The sequence below is a fragment of the Lupinus angustifolius genome, chromosome LG07, assembly GCF_001865875.1.
Source record: "Lupinus angustifolius cultivar Tanjil chromosome LG07, LupAngTanjil_v1.0, whole genome shotgun sequence".
NCBI classification, from domain to species: Eukaryota; Viridiplantae; Streptophyta; class Magnoliopsida; order Fabales; family Fabaceae; genus Lupinus; species Lupinus angustifolius.
The window spans coordinates 288,293-304,651 of record NC_032015.1 but is presented as its reverse complement, the minus strand read 5'-3'; the positions used below and the strand labels follow the sequence as shown (position 1 = coordinate 304,651).

The following is a 16,359-nucleotide window of genomic DNA, read 5'->3' as shown; positions in this document are numbered from 1 at the left end:
TTTTTTGTGTATTTAGACCTGACAAATCACCTAAGTACCAACTCACTTTCAATTAAAACTGTGGTTATATATTTCCGTGACACATAAATTAGAATAAGGGTACCTCTGCTTGGTGTACCTGGATGCTTCCAATAAATACTTACTGTACTATTGTGCATATATAAATCTATGGTGTTCATTCAAGTGGTATGTGCTTGATTCCCCTTAAGTAAGGTCTTGGGTTCGAGTCTTGTGGATGGAAAAAATACCCGTTGCGAGAGTTAGCCCCACATATCTTAGATGTTTCCAGCTCGGACAGGATTGTCTCCAGTGCGAGAATAATAGGGGAAACTAAAAAAATCTATTCTAAGTTTTCTTGTGACTAATGGTGCACCACTTCTTGCCAACTCGTACACTTATTTTACCTATATAGGTGACACCAAAGATATAAGCCTTGACTATGCCTTATTCATCTCACCCACTACTGGGGTGAAGGATGGCTAATATGAGCACCAAAATATATTTGATGCATCATTGGATGCTCTTTATGCTGCTCTACACAAGTTTGGTACTCCTAATATGGAATTGGTTATATCAAGAGAGTGGATGGCCATCTGATGGTGGTGATGCTGCAACTGTTGACAAATTACCTATTATGGCAATTTGGTCAAACATGTCCAAAATGGAACTCCAAAAAGACCTAATCAACCATTGGAAACTTATTTGTTTTCATATTTGATGAAAATCAGAAAGGCCATGCTGAAATAGAACGACATTGGTTTATTCCACCCTACCAAAAAACCAAGCATTTCAAAGGTTAACACAGGGTTGACACAGAGCACATATCATGGTTCAAGTTCATCTCCACCTTTATCAAGGGATGGAATGTTCCTTTCTTTCTTATTTTTTGTCCTTGTTTTTTCTTTTATTTATGTAAGAAGAAGACCCCTATTGGGATTTTTTAGCTGCATTATGGAAAAAATTATTTGTGAGATTAATTTTCACACATTTCATAGCACTTTGTTGGAAAGCTTTGCAGCCTAATACTTTACCATATTTCTGTCATTAGGAACATAGTTCATGTTTGATGCAAATTTAAATAATACGACCAAGTTATTTACTTCAAACTGCCACATCATATAAACCTTTGTCTATGTTGATTATTGCATTGTTTTCAACAGTATATAACATAAAATGAAAAGCAACAATTAACATTGATTATGTATATTACATCCATAACTTTAGTTGAGTAATGAAAATCACAAAACAAAAGTTCATGCTTATACTAATTTGAAAGATAAAGTTACTTTCATTCCTTTGGCTTTTCAGCTAGCATTGCATTGTATTCCTCTCTCAGACTGTTATATTTGTTGCTTAAGGTGTTGAAACCTCCTATGTTCTCCTCATTTACCTCCTTCTTTCTCTTTTCTAACCGGTTCTTTGTCAACTCAATCTGTATCTTCAGTTCTTGAATTTTCAAAGTTTTCTCTTCATGCTCCTTCTGTAAAGCTTCCAACTCTGATGCCTTCTCTCCTAATTATATTTCCAAATAAAGTGACATATATAAGAGTTAATATAAACCACTCCATCATATGGTCAAGTATTATTAGTTGGTTTAGGGTGCATTATGCATATCCAAGTTCTTAATGGGCAATTCTTATTCTGTTATATTTTATCTTTCCCATAAGAAAATATATGTTAATATACAAATGCTACAACTCAGTTGTGACTTGTGAGTAATGTCATATGTCAATGTCACAAGGAACCATTCACAAGAATCACTGAAAAGGTGATAAGATTTGTCAAATATATCTTATTATGCTCTTTAACTTTTCTAGGTTTTCTCATTATGCTTCCATGTGAAGGATAGAGTAAAAAAAAGGCATTAAATAATTTTTATTAAAAAATTAAAATAAGACAAAAAAAAATGAATAACTTGAAAACTGAAGTTTACAAGAAATGAATACCTGTAGCTGCAATGTCTGAACTACCACCTTCCATGGCTTTTCTGCACATTAGAACACTTCAATGCATGTTCAATGTATAAGAACAGTAAATATATATGCTAAAAATTCAAACCCCTCTAGTTCTGCTAAACAAGGGCTTAGTTGCTAGTCCACTTTATCTAAGAGATTAATTATGCATAGATTTCTTTATATAGCGTCATTGTGTAAAATATTATGATAGCTAAGAAGTTGTAGAATGTGTAAAGAGGTGATGTGTCAACATTGAAAGTGTGGAATGAGAAATGTGTAGTGTACTACACCTAAGACTATTTTAAACTTTGTCTTCACTTTAAAAATCACAAGGGTGAACAAAGAACAATAGATTTTAGGGGAACAAATCACAGAAAAGGAACAAGGACAGAACATGAAAATGAAAAGACTGCACTAGTGAGAGTTCTGTCCTATTTTTTTTGTTGATCAATGAATTATATGCATAAAAATGTCTAATCTAATTCATCTCATTTTCTCAAAAACAAAAGATTTTGAACTACCATTTTGCTTTGTAAGATGAATGAAGCAGTAAAATTTAACCAAGAAGAAAGCAACTAAACTAGTAGAACCTTTTCACTTATGTCTCCAAGCACTGCACTTTCTCTTCAGTTCACAAACACTCACACACTAACTAGGTCTTTTTCCCTCTGTGGTGGCCCCTGCAACATCCATGGTTTATGCAACCATATATAACTATAAGCCAAAAGGAATCATGAGACCCTTTTAACTCACTGTCTTTAATTGCAGACTCACTTGTACACTCATTTTCCTTTATTTCAAACAAAGTGTGATGGCCATTTGGCTGGCATAGGTTGAAAATCTTGGAGTGGTTGTGCCACATGACTTGCTATGTCACTATAGTACATATAATCTTCCTTTCAAGGAAACTGAATCCACATGATGAAACTGAGTACAAAGATTTGTTGAGCTGTTGATGTGAAAATTTTCTGCTTTGTTGTCTCATCACTCTACTGTCCTATGTCCTAACCATTGGAATCATACTATCTGTGTAATCTTGCTTGCTTACAAAAGCCAAAATTTCTTGCACCTCATCTTTATCTACTTTGACTTTATAACAAATGGAGGGCCTAAAAACACTGCCACATTTTTTGTTGGTAGAAAGGAAAAATGATTCCTTTATATATGGGGGCATATCATTTCAGTTTCAACTCCTATGTTTATACTCTTTTTACTCTAACCTTACTTTTTGTACCTCATCTTTTTTCACATTTTTCTCTTCTCCACATTGTCCTACACCAAAAAATGGAGATGTAGGATAAACACTTCTTTTTGTTCAGTTTTTTGTAAAATAAAATTAGCAATTTTGCTTTCAATGTAGTTGATTACATTTTGACTAATTATCTATCAAATTAGTGTAATGCAATTTGTATGTAACATGTGCATTACCTGGTTGAAAAAAAAAAGAGAAATACAATGTGTTATCTAATTATCTTATCATTCTTCTTTCTCAAAAAATGGTTGCACAAGTTAGATAGATGTACAAACTAATTGCATAAGTAACATTACTTACCAAATATATATAATATAATATACAAAAGATAATTGAGTTGGATATATACAATGAAGAAAAAATAAGAGATACTTAAGACTTTGTTTGGGAGTTATGAGAGAAAATGAATGAAAGAGATCAAAAGGTTAGGTAGGAAAGGGAAAGGAAGGAAATCCTCTATCTTTTGGAGTATAAAATTTAGATGAAAGAGGATAAACTAATTATAATGTAAGAATATTTTTTTTATTTTTCCTTTAAAAATGTAATTATCAATGAAAAATGGACAATAATGTATAATTAAATAATATTATTAATTTTTGAGCTATTTTGATATTTTATCTCCAAAAAACCTCAAATTGAAATTTTTTTTAAAATAGACACATGAAAGATTTTTAGAGGGTTATAAAAAAAAATATATGGGATGCTTGTTACTTGAGCTTAACTTATGGAGGTGGTTGGGTTTGATTTGACAAAGCTCCAGTCTTTAGGTTCAATTTCCAATATGGTTAAGAAATCAACAAAAAAATAATATTTATTGAAAAGTTTAATTTTAAAAATATGAGCATATCAGTTCTATATAGTGATATATATCTTTGATTTATTCCAATATATACTAACAACTTAAAAGTTTTTTATACTCTTATTTATCATTTACTTTTAAATATAAGTATTTACACCTATACTATATAAATATTACAATTTTATTTAATATAAAAAAGTTTAGAGGTAAAAGAAAATTTATTTCAATGTAAGGTAAACTATTTTCCATGGTCAATATTGGGATTTAAAATTTTAAATCACCTATTAAAATGTTCCATGAATTCAATTTAGCTAATTGAGTTATAAGATATAAATCTTCATTTAATTTCTTAAAGAATGTCATGATACTTATTAACCTTGTAAAAAAACACGGTGACTGATGGGGAAAATAAGCTAGAATAAGTTAGACATTAAAATGAATAGGTTTGACTTCTACTCTATTTCAAAGACTACTATATAATTAGGATATACATAAACTTTATACTCCATATATAAAAAAAATAAGAAAATATAACCAAAAATATAAGACAATAGATCTCTCTATATAAATATGTAATAACCATTTATATATTACTTTAAATTATACTCTAATACTTTATAAATTACTGATAATATACTTGTAAGTTTTTTACAAAAATGAATCTATTTTGATTTGAAATATGTTTATGATAAGATGATATCAAACAACATTATCTATCATACCATAATTATTATATATAAGATAATAGTATCAACAAAATCACAATAAATTTAGGATAAATTATACAAAATTATATGGAAATTTTGAATATTAACAGATTACATATTTATATTATAATGTACACATGAGTATATTATTTTTATTTAAGAGTTAATACAATAACACCTCTAGAAGACAAGTTAACAATTTAAAAAAAATTCTTAAATGGTGGGTGTATAAATATTAAGTTGAAGATCATAGTTAACTATTATCATGTAATTAAAATATGAGTAGGTAATGAATTATTTGAAGTGTTCAAAATTGAATAAAAACAAATGATTGAAAAATCCAACATTTGGTTTATAGTTGATAGTGAAAGAAGTGGAAATTGTTTTTTGTAATGTCAGCAAACTCCATGTGACAAGAACAGGTTACTGTTTCCCCACACGTGGACCTACACTATGCAACACAACAAATTAGTACTTATAATACTTATCACTTATTAACTGCTACTTTTGTTTTTTAACATAAGTGGTCACATCCCTCTTATAACACTTACAACACTACTTTTATAACAATATTTTACTGTTTGTTTAAATACGTATCAAAAAGTAAGTCTTACATCACCTACCTCATTATCTCGGGAATGGTCTAAATACTTATTAGGCTACTCCTCTCAACGATATGCTTATAACTTTGATGTAAAATCATCAACTTGATTTCTTCATTTTGCCAAGGCTCAACCTCTTTTATAAGATTTAAGGTTATAAGTTGTATTAAGATTTGTGTATGATTTCCCTGCCAGTCAAATTTAATCTACTGGAACATTTACAAAATTGGAACTGAATAATATATGAAAGAGTTATATATATGATAATACAATAAGGTAAAACTACAGTACTTTGTTCAGTTTCAGTCTTGGTGAAAAAAGGTAAATACTAATAGAAACTAATAATATATGTCTGCCCAAGTATGCAATATGTATAGCTTGGAGTTAGCAGTATGTATTATATGATGATGATGATAATGATGGTGATTCTGCTTTGAATCTTGTCTAGGAAATTGTCTTATAATAACTTAGGTGTATTCTGCTATACATCTACAAGATCCATCCTTCTGTATGCTTATGCTTCTATAAATCTGCATAGAAACAAACATGCAGCAAAAAAATATTCAATGAAAGAGGTACAATTTAATAGAAAAATTCAAGCTACTTCTGAGATGATTAATATTTACTTGTATCGAAATTTGAAGAAAAAATGGAAAGGAAAAAGAAACTCTCACCATAATTAAAGTTATCCCAAAATTGGTCTATAGTTCTAGATTGTTGAGAGATGATAATAAGGTTGTTGAGAATGTAGAGAACTCAGAAAGATTATCTTCAGCAGCTACTTTTGTTGGTGAAGCAGAAAGGCTATCAGGAAGGGCAGACTCCAAACTTCACCACAACAAAGAAAAACACAGAAACATCGAAAACTTGAAATACAAAACATCTTATGAAACAGGAATACGATATAATTAACGAGAGTCAAGCTCCATACATATCATTAATATCTCTTATTCTTGCATCTGCGCTTTCCTTTCCATTCCCATTGTCAGTATCGTGAGTGCCGGTTGGATCAACTTCTTGCTGTGACTCTAAAGAAATGACAGAAACCGGGTCCCCACTGAAGCCTGCAATAAAATGTATATATCAACAATGTGTCTACTTTGCTGCACTGTAACTTTATCTGGGACTAATGTTGATTACCTGTGATATCTGCATTACCGTTATCAGAAGAAAGACCTGGATTGCTGATATGACCATGAAGATGTGGTAAGGGCATAGAAGCACCACTGCAGATGGGATTATTCACGAAGTCTGGAAGGTGCAGATTCACCATTGTTCTTCCTCGAAGTTCAATTTCTCGCTGCAACTCAGCCTGTTCCTCCAATTTTCTTCTCAATGAGATCTCATGTGGATTATAGAACATTCTTGCTCCTGCAGAGAACATATTGAATAAAGCTAAAACATAAAGATGAGAATCAATGTGAGTACCTACATGCACACAAACTTTTTTGGGAATCGTAAGGGGTTCATAGAAAGGAAAAAATGCTAAGCAACTTCCTTTAACTTTTAAGCATGCTCCCACTCATATCAAGATAAGAAATTTGATTACCAAGATGGAAATCACAAGGTTCTTTGGAGCCATGACCACTGGAGCTCAAACATGGTGAAAAATCTCCTCTGTCGAATTGTTGTTGATGCTGTTGTTTCCTGCATACACCAGTCACAATAATGTAATTGTAGGAATAGGAAGATATAAACCAAACAAAGAGAGGGTGCCCACATACTTGTCGAGGAGTTTTCCCTTCTCCTTGTAGGGCTTGACAAGTACACGTGAATCACAGATAAAATGAGGATTCAATTTGGATAGTATGTGTCTCACTGTCTCTGGATAGATAAAGGTAACAAACCCAAACATTCGCTTTTGCTGGTAAGGAATCCTCACATCTTGCACAGGTCCAAATGTGCTTCAAAAGAGCAAAGTAGACAGTTAAATAAAACTCTTTGATTTTGGACTCAGACGTTTGCATGTTTGTATGAATATTTAAAGGCAGAATAAACATAGACTCAACTGTATTCCAATTACATATGACGTTATAGCACAAAAGATGACCAATTACAGACCACACTTCTGTTTAATTTACTTCTTGATAACATACAAGGTTCACACAACATTGAAGAGAACCTACAATTAATAAACAAAATTTCACTATCTTTTGAATGCAACCTTCTCAGGCTGCAACTACTATGAATCCAACCCTAATGATGTCCTTCTCTACTACTTATGAATAATCACAATTAAGGTAGATGTGATCTATAATATGGTGGACAAATTCAAGCAACACATATAAAATTTTCATCAAAGATCATAGAATTCTTAACTTTCAGATTTCACAGGCACTATATACTTTTTGTTGATGTATCATGTCCCTAAACCACTACCAATTGAACAAATCATATATTTTACCTGAAGTATTCTGAAACATCTTCGTCCTTAAATGTACTTTCAGCAGGAAAGGTTAAATAAATTTGTCTGGAAGAAGGGTTATGTTGTTCAGCAGCCAACATAGCTAGAAAATCACTCCTTTCATGTCTGCACCAGTCAAACTTGTAAAAATCAGCTCTGAAATGCATCACAAAGCCAACCAAAGAACAGAATATCCCTTTATAGCATTAAAAATGTTATTTTTAAAGTACCAAGTTTTTCAAGACAAAAATGAAAAATAAGATAAATTTAGTTTATATTTTACAGATAAACAACCTTGGCGAATGATTTTGTTGCTGCATCAAAAAGTTAATGTACTTGTCATGTGAGGCTGGTGAAGCTGCTGCAGCCATAGCCATAAACCTTTGTTGTTGTGCAGCTTTGAGCCTCATAAAGCCCCCACGCTGTTCCAACCCATCAAACCTAGTTGGAGAACCAACAAAGGGACCCACTGAATCAGTTAAATCAGTATGCAGAAACTTGCAATTCCTCCCGTTCTTGCAAAACCCTTTTGCAAAGTAATGGCATGGCTTGAACCCAATTTCTTCAGAACCAAAGCACACATCACCATTGGAGTAACTAGTATGAAAATGAACATCACCATTCCCATGACCCAACTCAAGTTCTGGATCCACCAAACCCTCGTCCCTCGAAAAGGAAAAGTAGTCACTCATTTGTTGTTCGTTAATGTCACATTCACCACCCATCATCACACGAGGCGAAAGACAAGATTTTGACACCGACCCATGTTCAGGTGGAACTAAAGAAGTAAACTTTGGGCTAATGGGGTTGGTTGTGAAGGCAGAGAGTGAAGAACGGTTGGCGCTGAAACGAGAAAATGGGTTTGGAGCAATGAGAGATGGTGTTGGTATAGGTACAGTGTTTGGAGAAGAGGAAAGTCCTAAGAGGGTTTTGAGCCTGAGAACAAGGGAGTGAAGAACATAGTCAGGACTTGAAGCTAAGCGAATAAGTTCAATGTCTTCAAGGTTGACAAGAATGTGACCAATGATCTTAAAAGCATGTTCAGGTTCAAAGTTGTTAATTCTTGTGATTACTACATCGGTGGCTTCATAAGTACCCATAAAGATTCAATTTTGATGTTGGGTTTGTTGAGAGAAGAAGAAGAAGAAGAGGAAGTTGTTTCTCTGTGTGGAACAAGTAACAAAACAACAAAGAGTGTTTTGTGTTGGGTACTGGTGTTTGTTACTTACCACTTGCGAATACAGTATATACTTTTTTCACACACTCACTTTCTCTTCATATTTCTCTCTCCTCCAATTTCTAGCGTATATATTTGAGATCTGTTTCAGTAGAAAGAGGATAATGGATAACAGCATCAACCCTCTTATTTTCTCATTTCAATGTATTATCTTTCTTTGAGGGAAAAAAATGTATAGATAATTATGATTGATGTGCATATTCAACTCTTATATTTTCAAAAGCAGGCCCATTCTATTAATCTCTGTAGATATTCAACTCTTATTTTGGGATCTGGATATATTGCTAATTCAGTTCCACCCTTATCTCAGACCAATGACCTTTCATTATAACAAATATTGTTGACTTAAATTTATTAATTATAGGCAAAATTGCTAAATTTGAGATTTAAATTATTTTAATTTTGAATTAGTGTTTGCAAAAATATTTCGCAATTTAACCTGTTTGGGGTATTATATGGATGTTAATCATTCACCTTAAGTGAGACAGACACTAAGAAATAAAATATAGAAACCCTATTTGTTTATTTTTAATGGCAGGTGTTACTTCATGAATTTGAAAATTGAGAGATATTTGAGATAAGTTTAACTTGTTTCTAAAAAATAGATTAACTTGAAATCTAATGTAAGAATTTTCTACTTTAAGAAATATTGATAATATATATTAAGAGGTATATTAGTTCCTTTGAAATCTAATTAGTTTTAGTTCTCAAATTTTTCAGTTTGAGGATTCAACTGATAATAATATTTAAATGTATAGATTACTAGTATTAAGTAATTTGTGCATTTGGTGGGTTTTTATTTTACAAAAAAATTACAAAATACAAGATAAATTTGAATTAATCACGTCTTAAATTTAAACTCACATTATTTTATATCTACAAAAATTATTATAGTTTTAGTAGTAGGTAAAGTAGATGTAAATGCATTTTTTGTTGTTGAATTCTAGTTTGAATCCATGAAGAAGTATTTGTGAGAATTTTAGAGCAAAAAGAATACCAAAAGAAGGTTTTAAGTATTTCATAAATGTGTTTTTATATCTCTCAATTATAATATAAGCTCCTCTCTTCATCAATTATAACTAATGTATGAACAATTTTATTTGCACAATCTTATACCATCTATGCACAACTAGAAATAAGTTTTATTAAAGTGCTAGTTGACCTTTCTTTTCATTTTTGGTACAAACTAAACTGTTATTTTTGTTTATTTGATTGTTCGCTTGTTTCCAACAATTGAATCGATATGTGATGATATAGCCGGTTGTGTGAGTGAACATGGAAGTAGTATCATCAATATAAACTATTTCCAAAGATGCACGCCAAACACTTGTGGATGCTGATGTCTTCCTTGTCCTTTTCATCTCTAAATGGGTTCTAAATAATATCAATGTTATCTGAGCTAAGCCATCTATATCTCACTTTCAAAACACTGTTTGATATGAAATTTGTTACATTTTTCTATTCATAGTCAAAGCTTTAAATATCAGATCATTATTTGATAGGCTTCTCATAATCCAACTGAACTTAATCAAATATCATAATATTTAAAAGTAGCTGCAGCATCTCTGTCATGGTAATGGAATATATCCCTGGTGTAAAGGTCCAAGTAGGAATCTTAATCAAATGTTTCTTTACAAACGCAAAGCAACAAAATCTTTGATATCTTGCATACTATATATATATATATATATATAAATGTATATGTTTATGTATGTACATGTATATATTTATAAAATAAAATAAAATAAAGGGTCAAGTTATGAGAATTTGGTCAGATAAAGAATCTATTTTCCACTAGCCCTCTAAGGAATGGTAAGGAATAATCAGCAGTATAATAAAAGTTCCGGTTATTTTATCAATAAGTTGAAGAAAACATAAGCCATATACTACAACTGATTAAAGAGGTAGTTGTACTTATAATCTAGAAACTGTACCTGCAACTACTACCTGTCCATATTCACATCTCAAGTAATGAATTTTCCATGACAAAAAGACTTTTCCATTTACTTTGATCTCTTTGATAACTTGAGTTATGATCCTAACCTTTACATTTATGGTCCCATATGGGGTACTTCATGAGGTACAACTACAAACCAAGACCAAATAAGCTTGTCCTTAGAGCAACAAACAAATTGTAATTTACTTTATCAGGTTCAGGCTCTTTATGCCACCATGTCTATGGTCCATTTAATATATGGCATCTTGTTAATCTTGTCTATGAGCTTCTGTGTAGTTTTAAGTTTTTCTTCAGGGTGCTCTTATCATCAGTATTTTCGACAAAGCAATAGAAGGTTTGAGCAGAAAACTGATAGGTTTTGGAAGTTCAGTGAGCAAGCTGAAACATGGGTTGAAGTGGAACTACCTTATGATCTGGTTTCTAGTGTTAATAGTGAGTGTGCTGAAGTTAATAAGAGAGAAGAAATATTTGATCAAGAACATGAACTTGATGAGAAAAAGAATAGTCTGGACAATAAGGATGTTATTCTACCTCTGAGAAAGAGAATTTCCTTGACCAAAATGTCTGAGACTTCTATCTGGATCACTGGAGAAAGTGGATCTATCTATGAGAGGTTTTGGAATAGACTAGAATGGGTTATTGCCCCTCATGACTTACCAATATCAGCAGGACGCGCAATCACGGTTTTTATCATCAATCAGCTAGTTCTTGCTCTATCTGAAGCAGGAAATCTTTATCAGGTTCACAAATAATCAATTCTCTAAATTCCTTTTCATTGAGAATATCCACTCTTCTTTTCAGATACATGTTACACCTTGGTGAGTGTTGAATGTTGACTGATTATAATATTGTTTAACAGATGAAACTGCACCTTGGTGAAGCTCCGCATCCGCAACCAGTTTGGGTTGAAATCACACCAAAACTCAATCCAATCACAGATAATGATCCTGAGAAAAATCCTATGACATTGATGAAATCTGGCGTTGTATCACATGATGGGCAGTGAGTACATAATTAAATGTGTAGTTTGTGAAATCAAGCATATATAATACAACACGAGCATATATTTGAATTCCATTACTTCTGAAACATCTATGTTCTCTTAACGCCTTGTTTATGTTGTTGCATTGTCGACAGGAGAGCTTATTTCTGTACAAAGAATGGAACACTGGTAGAATTTTGTGGTTCTGAGCTTGACCCTCCAAGGTAAAACTCAAGTTTGTTGAAAATACTAGTACCTAAGAACTTGAATCCTAAGCAAATATTACTAATTCCGCTCCTACTTTGCGATATATATAGAACAGATGGACAAATCATGGGCAACCTGCTGGAGCAAATGTAGCAGCGATAGCCGATGTCGCTTCAACACGAGAAGTAGTATACACCATAAGGTGAGTAATCTATTTATGTTGCATGAAGCATGTTTGCAAAAGCAAAGTTAAAATGATGGATCTTTTTTAACACAACAAGCTACTATGTTGTTTCTATTAAGTATTAAAACACGACTCGTATCTTTCTATACTCTAACAAGTTTAGCTGATATCTGGTGATGTAGTTCTGCTGGAGACCTTTATGAATATGATAAAAAATCAAAACCGGCATGGAAGAGGCACATATGGCAAGACAGAGTGGCGCAATTTGCACCTTTGGTACCGTCTAAGGGGTGCGTTATGTATGGATTAAGTGGTGATCATTCTGAATCTCTGTTTCTTTTAACCAAGGTAAGTTAAATATAAGTATTTCGTCAACATTTCTTCCTTTCCCAGAATGAGTGAATGCAATTTTTTTTGTGCTCTTTCAAGGAAAGTGGTCTGGCTGCAAGTGGTGAGTGACGACTCGTAACATGTTAGTCCAATGAAAATTTATCAAAGAAGAAAGTAAATCATGTAGAAACTTGAATTACTATAATCATAAGTTCAACATAAAACTTCTTGAAGATTCAATGAAATTTGCTAATCACTTGAGTCTTGAGCATGATTCACTTGGACAAATGTAGAATTATCTTAATGGTTCACAAAAGAAATTATTCCTATTTGTCTTGGACACTTCATAAAAAACGAATCTCGGATAACTACACAGGAAGGCACTATGGTGGAGAGAAGATTACATCAAAGGAAGTGGAAATGGGTAGTCCATGGAAGTCCTCCACATCAAAATTTGACATCTATTACACCAACTCTACAAGATGAATCAAGTGAAGCCTTCATTTCTTTATTCTTCACTAGTTCAGCCGGATCTGTCTTCGAATATCAAATGCCAAAACAATTAGGTTAGTCATCTGATTGAGCTAAGTTTATTTCGACAGTGGGCGACAGAAAATACTAACTATATTTATTGTAGATCAGATTCTTCACTTTAACATCAGCAAACACCACTCCTCATATTCCCTTTTCATAAGAATAACTTGTCTTCTCAGCATATATTCTCTCATCTAAAGCCATATATATGCAGAATGAGGTGCTAGAATAATATCTCTGTATGACTCAGAGTATTCATGTATTAACTATAGAGATTTCAGCATTAATACTTCATTTTTTTATTGACATTTGTTTCTCACATGGAACAAAGGTACTGTTCAAAATAATCAATTTCCGGGAGCATGGGTAAGTCATGAGCACCCCTTACATGCAAAAGTAGCAAGAGGTATAATTGGCTTACCATTACAAGTTGGCAGGATACTTTTTCCACTGGATGATGGTAGACTTGCAGAATTACATCTACCAGGACTAGGCGGTGAAAGTTCAGGACCGTCTCTATCACAAAACTTTCGAAGGAAAGCAACAATGAAGTATGTTTGGTCCATATTAGATGCACCAGAGAGTGAAGGATGGAATGCAGAATACTGCACAGAAGAACGTGGTCCTCGAAATTGTGTGATTGGCATAAAAGATGAGTCCAAGGATTCAGGAATAAGTTCAATAACAAGTAGGAGAAAGCAAAGCCAAGCACAGCATTATTACTTATCTCTAGACACTTCAAGCAATGAACTAACCAAATCTTCAGAAGAATACACTTTACCAGATGACTGGACTAGTAGTAACTTCCGCCTGTGGTTGATGTACGAAGGCAAGTCATTTTTCTTAATAACAAAGGAAGGTTTGATTTTTGAATACATTTGTGTTGAGAGTGTATGGGTATGGTTGCGGCATGAGAGCTCTACTGCTATGAATGGTATAGTGGGGAACTATAATGGAAGCTTATTCATGGTCGATACATTTGGGAGTCTGCTTCTTAGAGAATGGAATAACAATGAGATAGCATGGAGGAATTGCACATCTTTGAAGAAAGGAAGAAATATTATTGGAGGCCAACCTTGGGATAGATTACCAGGTAAAGCTAGGAAGGTTACATCTGAAGATGCAATTTTCTTTGTGAGCAAAAATGGAAGATTACTGCAGTACATGGTAGGTAAACAGTAACACTAATAATAATAAAGGCTCAGTAGAAAATGGATGCTAATAGTTTCTTATTTTTCTGAACTTTGTATCTTAGAACATTGGACATGTGACAATTCAAAGCAATTAGCATAGATTAAACAGTTAGATACATACATTATTCAATTAAACATGGTCATATTCAACTTCATATATTCATTGGAGAAGTAAATATTTACTTACATGTTATACACAGGTCTACATGAGAAAGTTTAAATGGAAAGATTGCAGAAGTCCTCCAAGTGTTAAAGTAGCATGCATAGTAGACCAGGAATTGTACAGGGAGAATATAGTCTTGGTCATCGGAAGAAACGGCCGCCTATACCAGTATAACAAAGTAAGTGAATTGTGGCATGAGCATTACCAGTCTCAGCATTTGATTCTTTCACAGTTTCCTGGATCAGTTCTAAGACCATCATCAAAGTCACTCTCAGGTTCTCTCTTCATGCTTTCAATAGAAGGTGGCCTTGTTGAGTATCACTGGGATACATGGTATGGATGGAATTGGGTAGAACATGGAACACCCGATAAAGGCGTAACATTGGTTGGTTCACCTAGTCCTACCTTTGAAGGTAATCAACTACTTTTAATTGGTTCAGATGGCAAAGTGTACCTGAGGTACATGGACACAAAAAATACATGGAAATGGAAGGATTGTGGCTTTCCCTATATGGGAAATAAAATGGTTGAAGATTCAGCATCTAACTTGATGATGAAGGATCAAGAGAAGAACCTTGCTGAACTAAACAGTAAATGTGACCCAAAGGTAAAATATTATACTACAATTAAAGGTTGAATAAGCATGCATTAGGATTGTATGTTCATATAATTGATTTTGAGTTTGATCCAACACAGGTAGCATCTACAAGACCAATTCCATTTTCTGAAGGTTCTGTCATATTTGAGCTCAGAGATGGCAGGGTAAGAACCTTTTAGTTCACTAAGATTTCCAATTATCTAATTGACAATCATTTATCATAGTATCACCACATAATCCACTCTACAAAAACTAACAAGCTATCATTATTTATAAGACATACTTCAAGCCATGTGGATCCAAATATCATATATTATTCTCTTACTTCTCTTGTGAGCTTAAATTTAATTTCATATTTTTGACACAATCCTATTGCTGTCCTATACTATTAACATCAGGTGGATGCATTTTGAATTAGTAACATTTATCAACATTCATTTTAAACTGCTGAAGCTTTTGACTAGAGTCTATAACTAGCTCTAGCTTGAAAACTTGTGCAATACAATATAATTGGACTAGTTGAATATGACCTCATTGTGCAGTTTTCAAAATGGTTGGTTTCTAAGGTTTTGTGGTATAATGCTAATATCAGCACTTATATGGCAGCTGGCAGAAATACAACATATGGAGGAGAATGAATGGAATTGGTCAAGGATCATAGGCACACCAACCAGTTTGTGCTTAGAAAATTATTGGATTTCAGTAGCATCATCATCATAAGATTTTCCTGAAATAATTGACAAACCACAAGAAGTTGATGTAGAGGGTGTAGGCTAGGAAGATTATATATAGTATATGGTAACAAATAAGAAACAAAAGTGGTAGTTAGCAACTGCATGATGAAATAGGTATTGTTAGAGGTAAAAGTACTAGTTCACTTTTAACAAATATTTAAATTTACTCTCTTCTCAACAATGTAAAGTATAGACAATATATTTTGCTTCATTTTCTCTTTGCCTCCAGTAACTGTTACATCTGAAGTTAAGAATATATATATTAAAGACTGTTTTGACTTTTGACAACCATAATATGTTTGCTTTTGGATTAACTTATTAGACAAAAAATGAGCTACATCTACTTATTTGAACAACTACCTATTCAATTGTAGTTTTTTTTGGAATTGGCCTTTTTTAAGTCTGCTGTTCATAGCATAATTTGAATTTTTTGGTCAATAACTTACTACTTAATCTTATATTAAAACTACAGCTTAGTTTAGAAAATAACAGTAAAATAATTCATATTATTAATTGACCTT

The 16,359-nt window shown here is 32.7% G+C and overlaps 2 protein-coding genes across 3 annotated transcripts; one reads left to right on the top strand and one right to left on the bottom strand.

The window, feature by feature from the left end:
* On the bottom strand, window positions 5,556–8,861 carry LOC109353161 (zinc finger CCCH domain-containing protein 55-like). Of its 2 annotated transcripts, none has more exons than XM_019595360.1 (8): window positions 8,014–8,861; window positions 7,720–7,875; window positions 7,040–7,219; window positions 6,865–6,962; window positions 6,456–6,686; window positions 6,247–6,379; window positions 5,990–6,143; window positions 5,556–5,845 (listed from the first exon to the last, which is right to left on the bottom strand). In XM_019595360.1, exons 1-7 carry the CDS (start codon window positions 8,817–8,819, stop codon window positions 6,017–6,019), a joined length of 1,731 nt encoding a protein of 576 aa, XP_019450905.1. In that variant the 5' UTR covers window positions 8,820–8,861; the 3' UTR covers window positions 5,556–5,845; window positions 5,990–6,016. The 2 variants fall into 2 exon arrangements, with proteins under 2 accessions (XP_019450905.1, XP_019450906.1); XM_019595361.1 differs by having other exon boundaries at window positions 7,720–7,845.
* Window positions 10,786–16,046, top strand: LOC109353159. Its single transcript, XM_019595352.1, has 10 exons — window positions 10,786–11,653; window positions 11,773–11,915; window positions 12,051–12,119; window positions 12,218–12,304; window positions 12,469–12,634; window positions 12,993–13,182; window positions 13,482–14,317; window positions 14,544–15,113; window positions 15,203–15,268; window positions 15,711–16,046. Exons 1-10 carry the CDS (start codon window positions 11,129–11,131, stop codon window positions 15,822–15,824), a joined length of 2,766 nt encoding a protein of 921 aa, XP_019450897.1. The 5' UTR covers window positions 10,786–11,128; the 3' UTR covers window positions 15,825–16,046.

Excerpts from the sequence above, each read along its gene's own strand:
- LOC109353159 (XM_019595352.1), top strand. The coding sequence starts at position 11,129 with ATGTCTATGGTCCATTTAATATATGGCATCTTGTTAATCTTGTCTATG. Across the intron at positions 12,305-12,468 it reads GAAGTAGTATACACCATAAG|TTCTGCTGGAGACCTTTATG; the intron begins GTGAGTAATCTA and ends CTGGTGATGTAG. Across the intron at positions 13,183-13,481 it reads TCAAATGCCAAAACAATTAG|GTACTGTTCAAAATAATCAA; the intron begins GTTAGTCATCTG and ends CATGGAACAAAG.
- LOC109353161 (XM_019595360.1), bottom strand. The coding sequence starts at position 8,819 with ATGGGTACTTATGAAGCCACCGATGTAGTAATCACAAGAATTAACAAC. Across the intron at positions 7,876-8,013 it reads CAACAAAATCATTCGCCAAG|AGCTGATTTTTACAAGTTTG; the intron begins GTTGTTTATCTG and ends GATGCATTTCAG. Across the intron at positions 6,380-6,455 it reads CGGTAATGCAGATATCACAG|GCTTCAGTGGGGACCCGGTT; the intron begins GTAATCAACATT and ends ATTTTATTGCAG.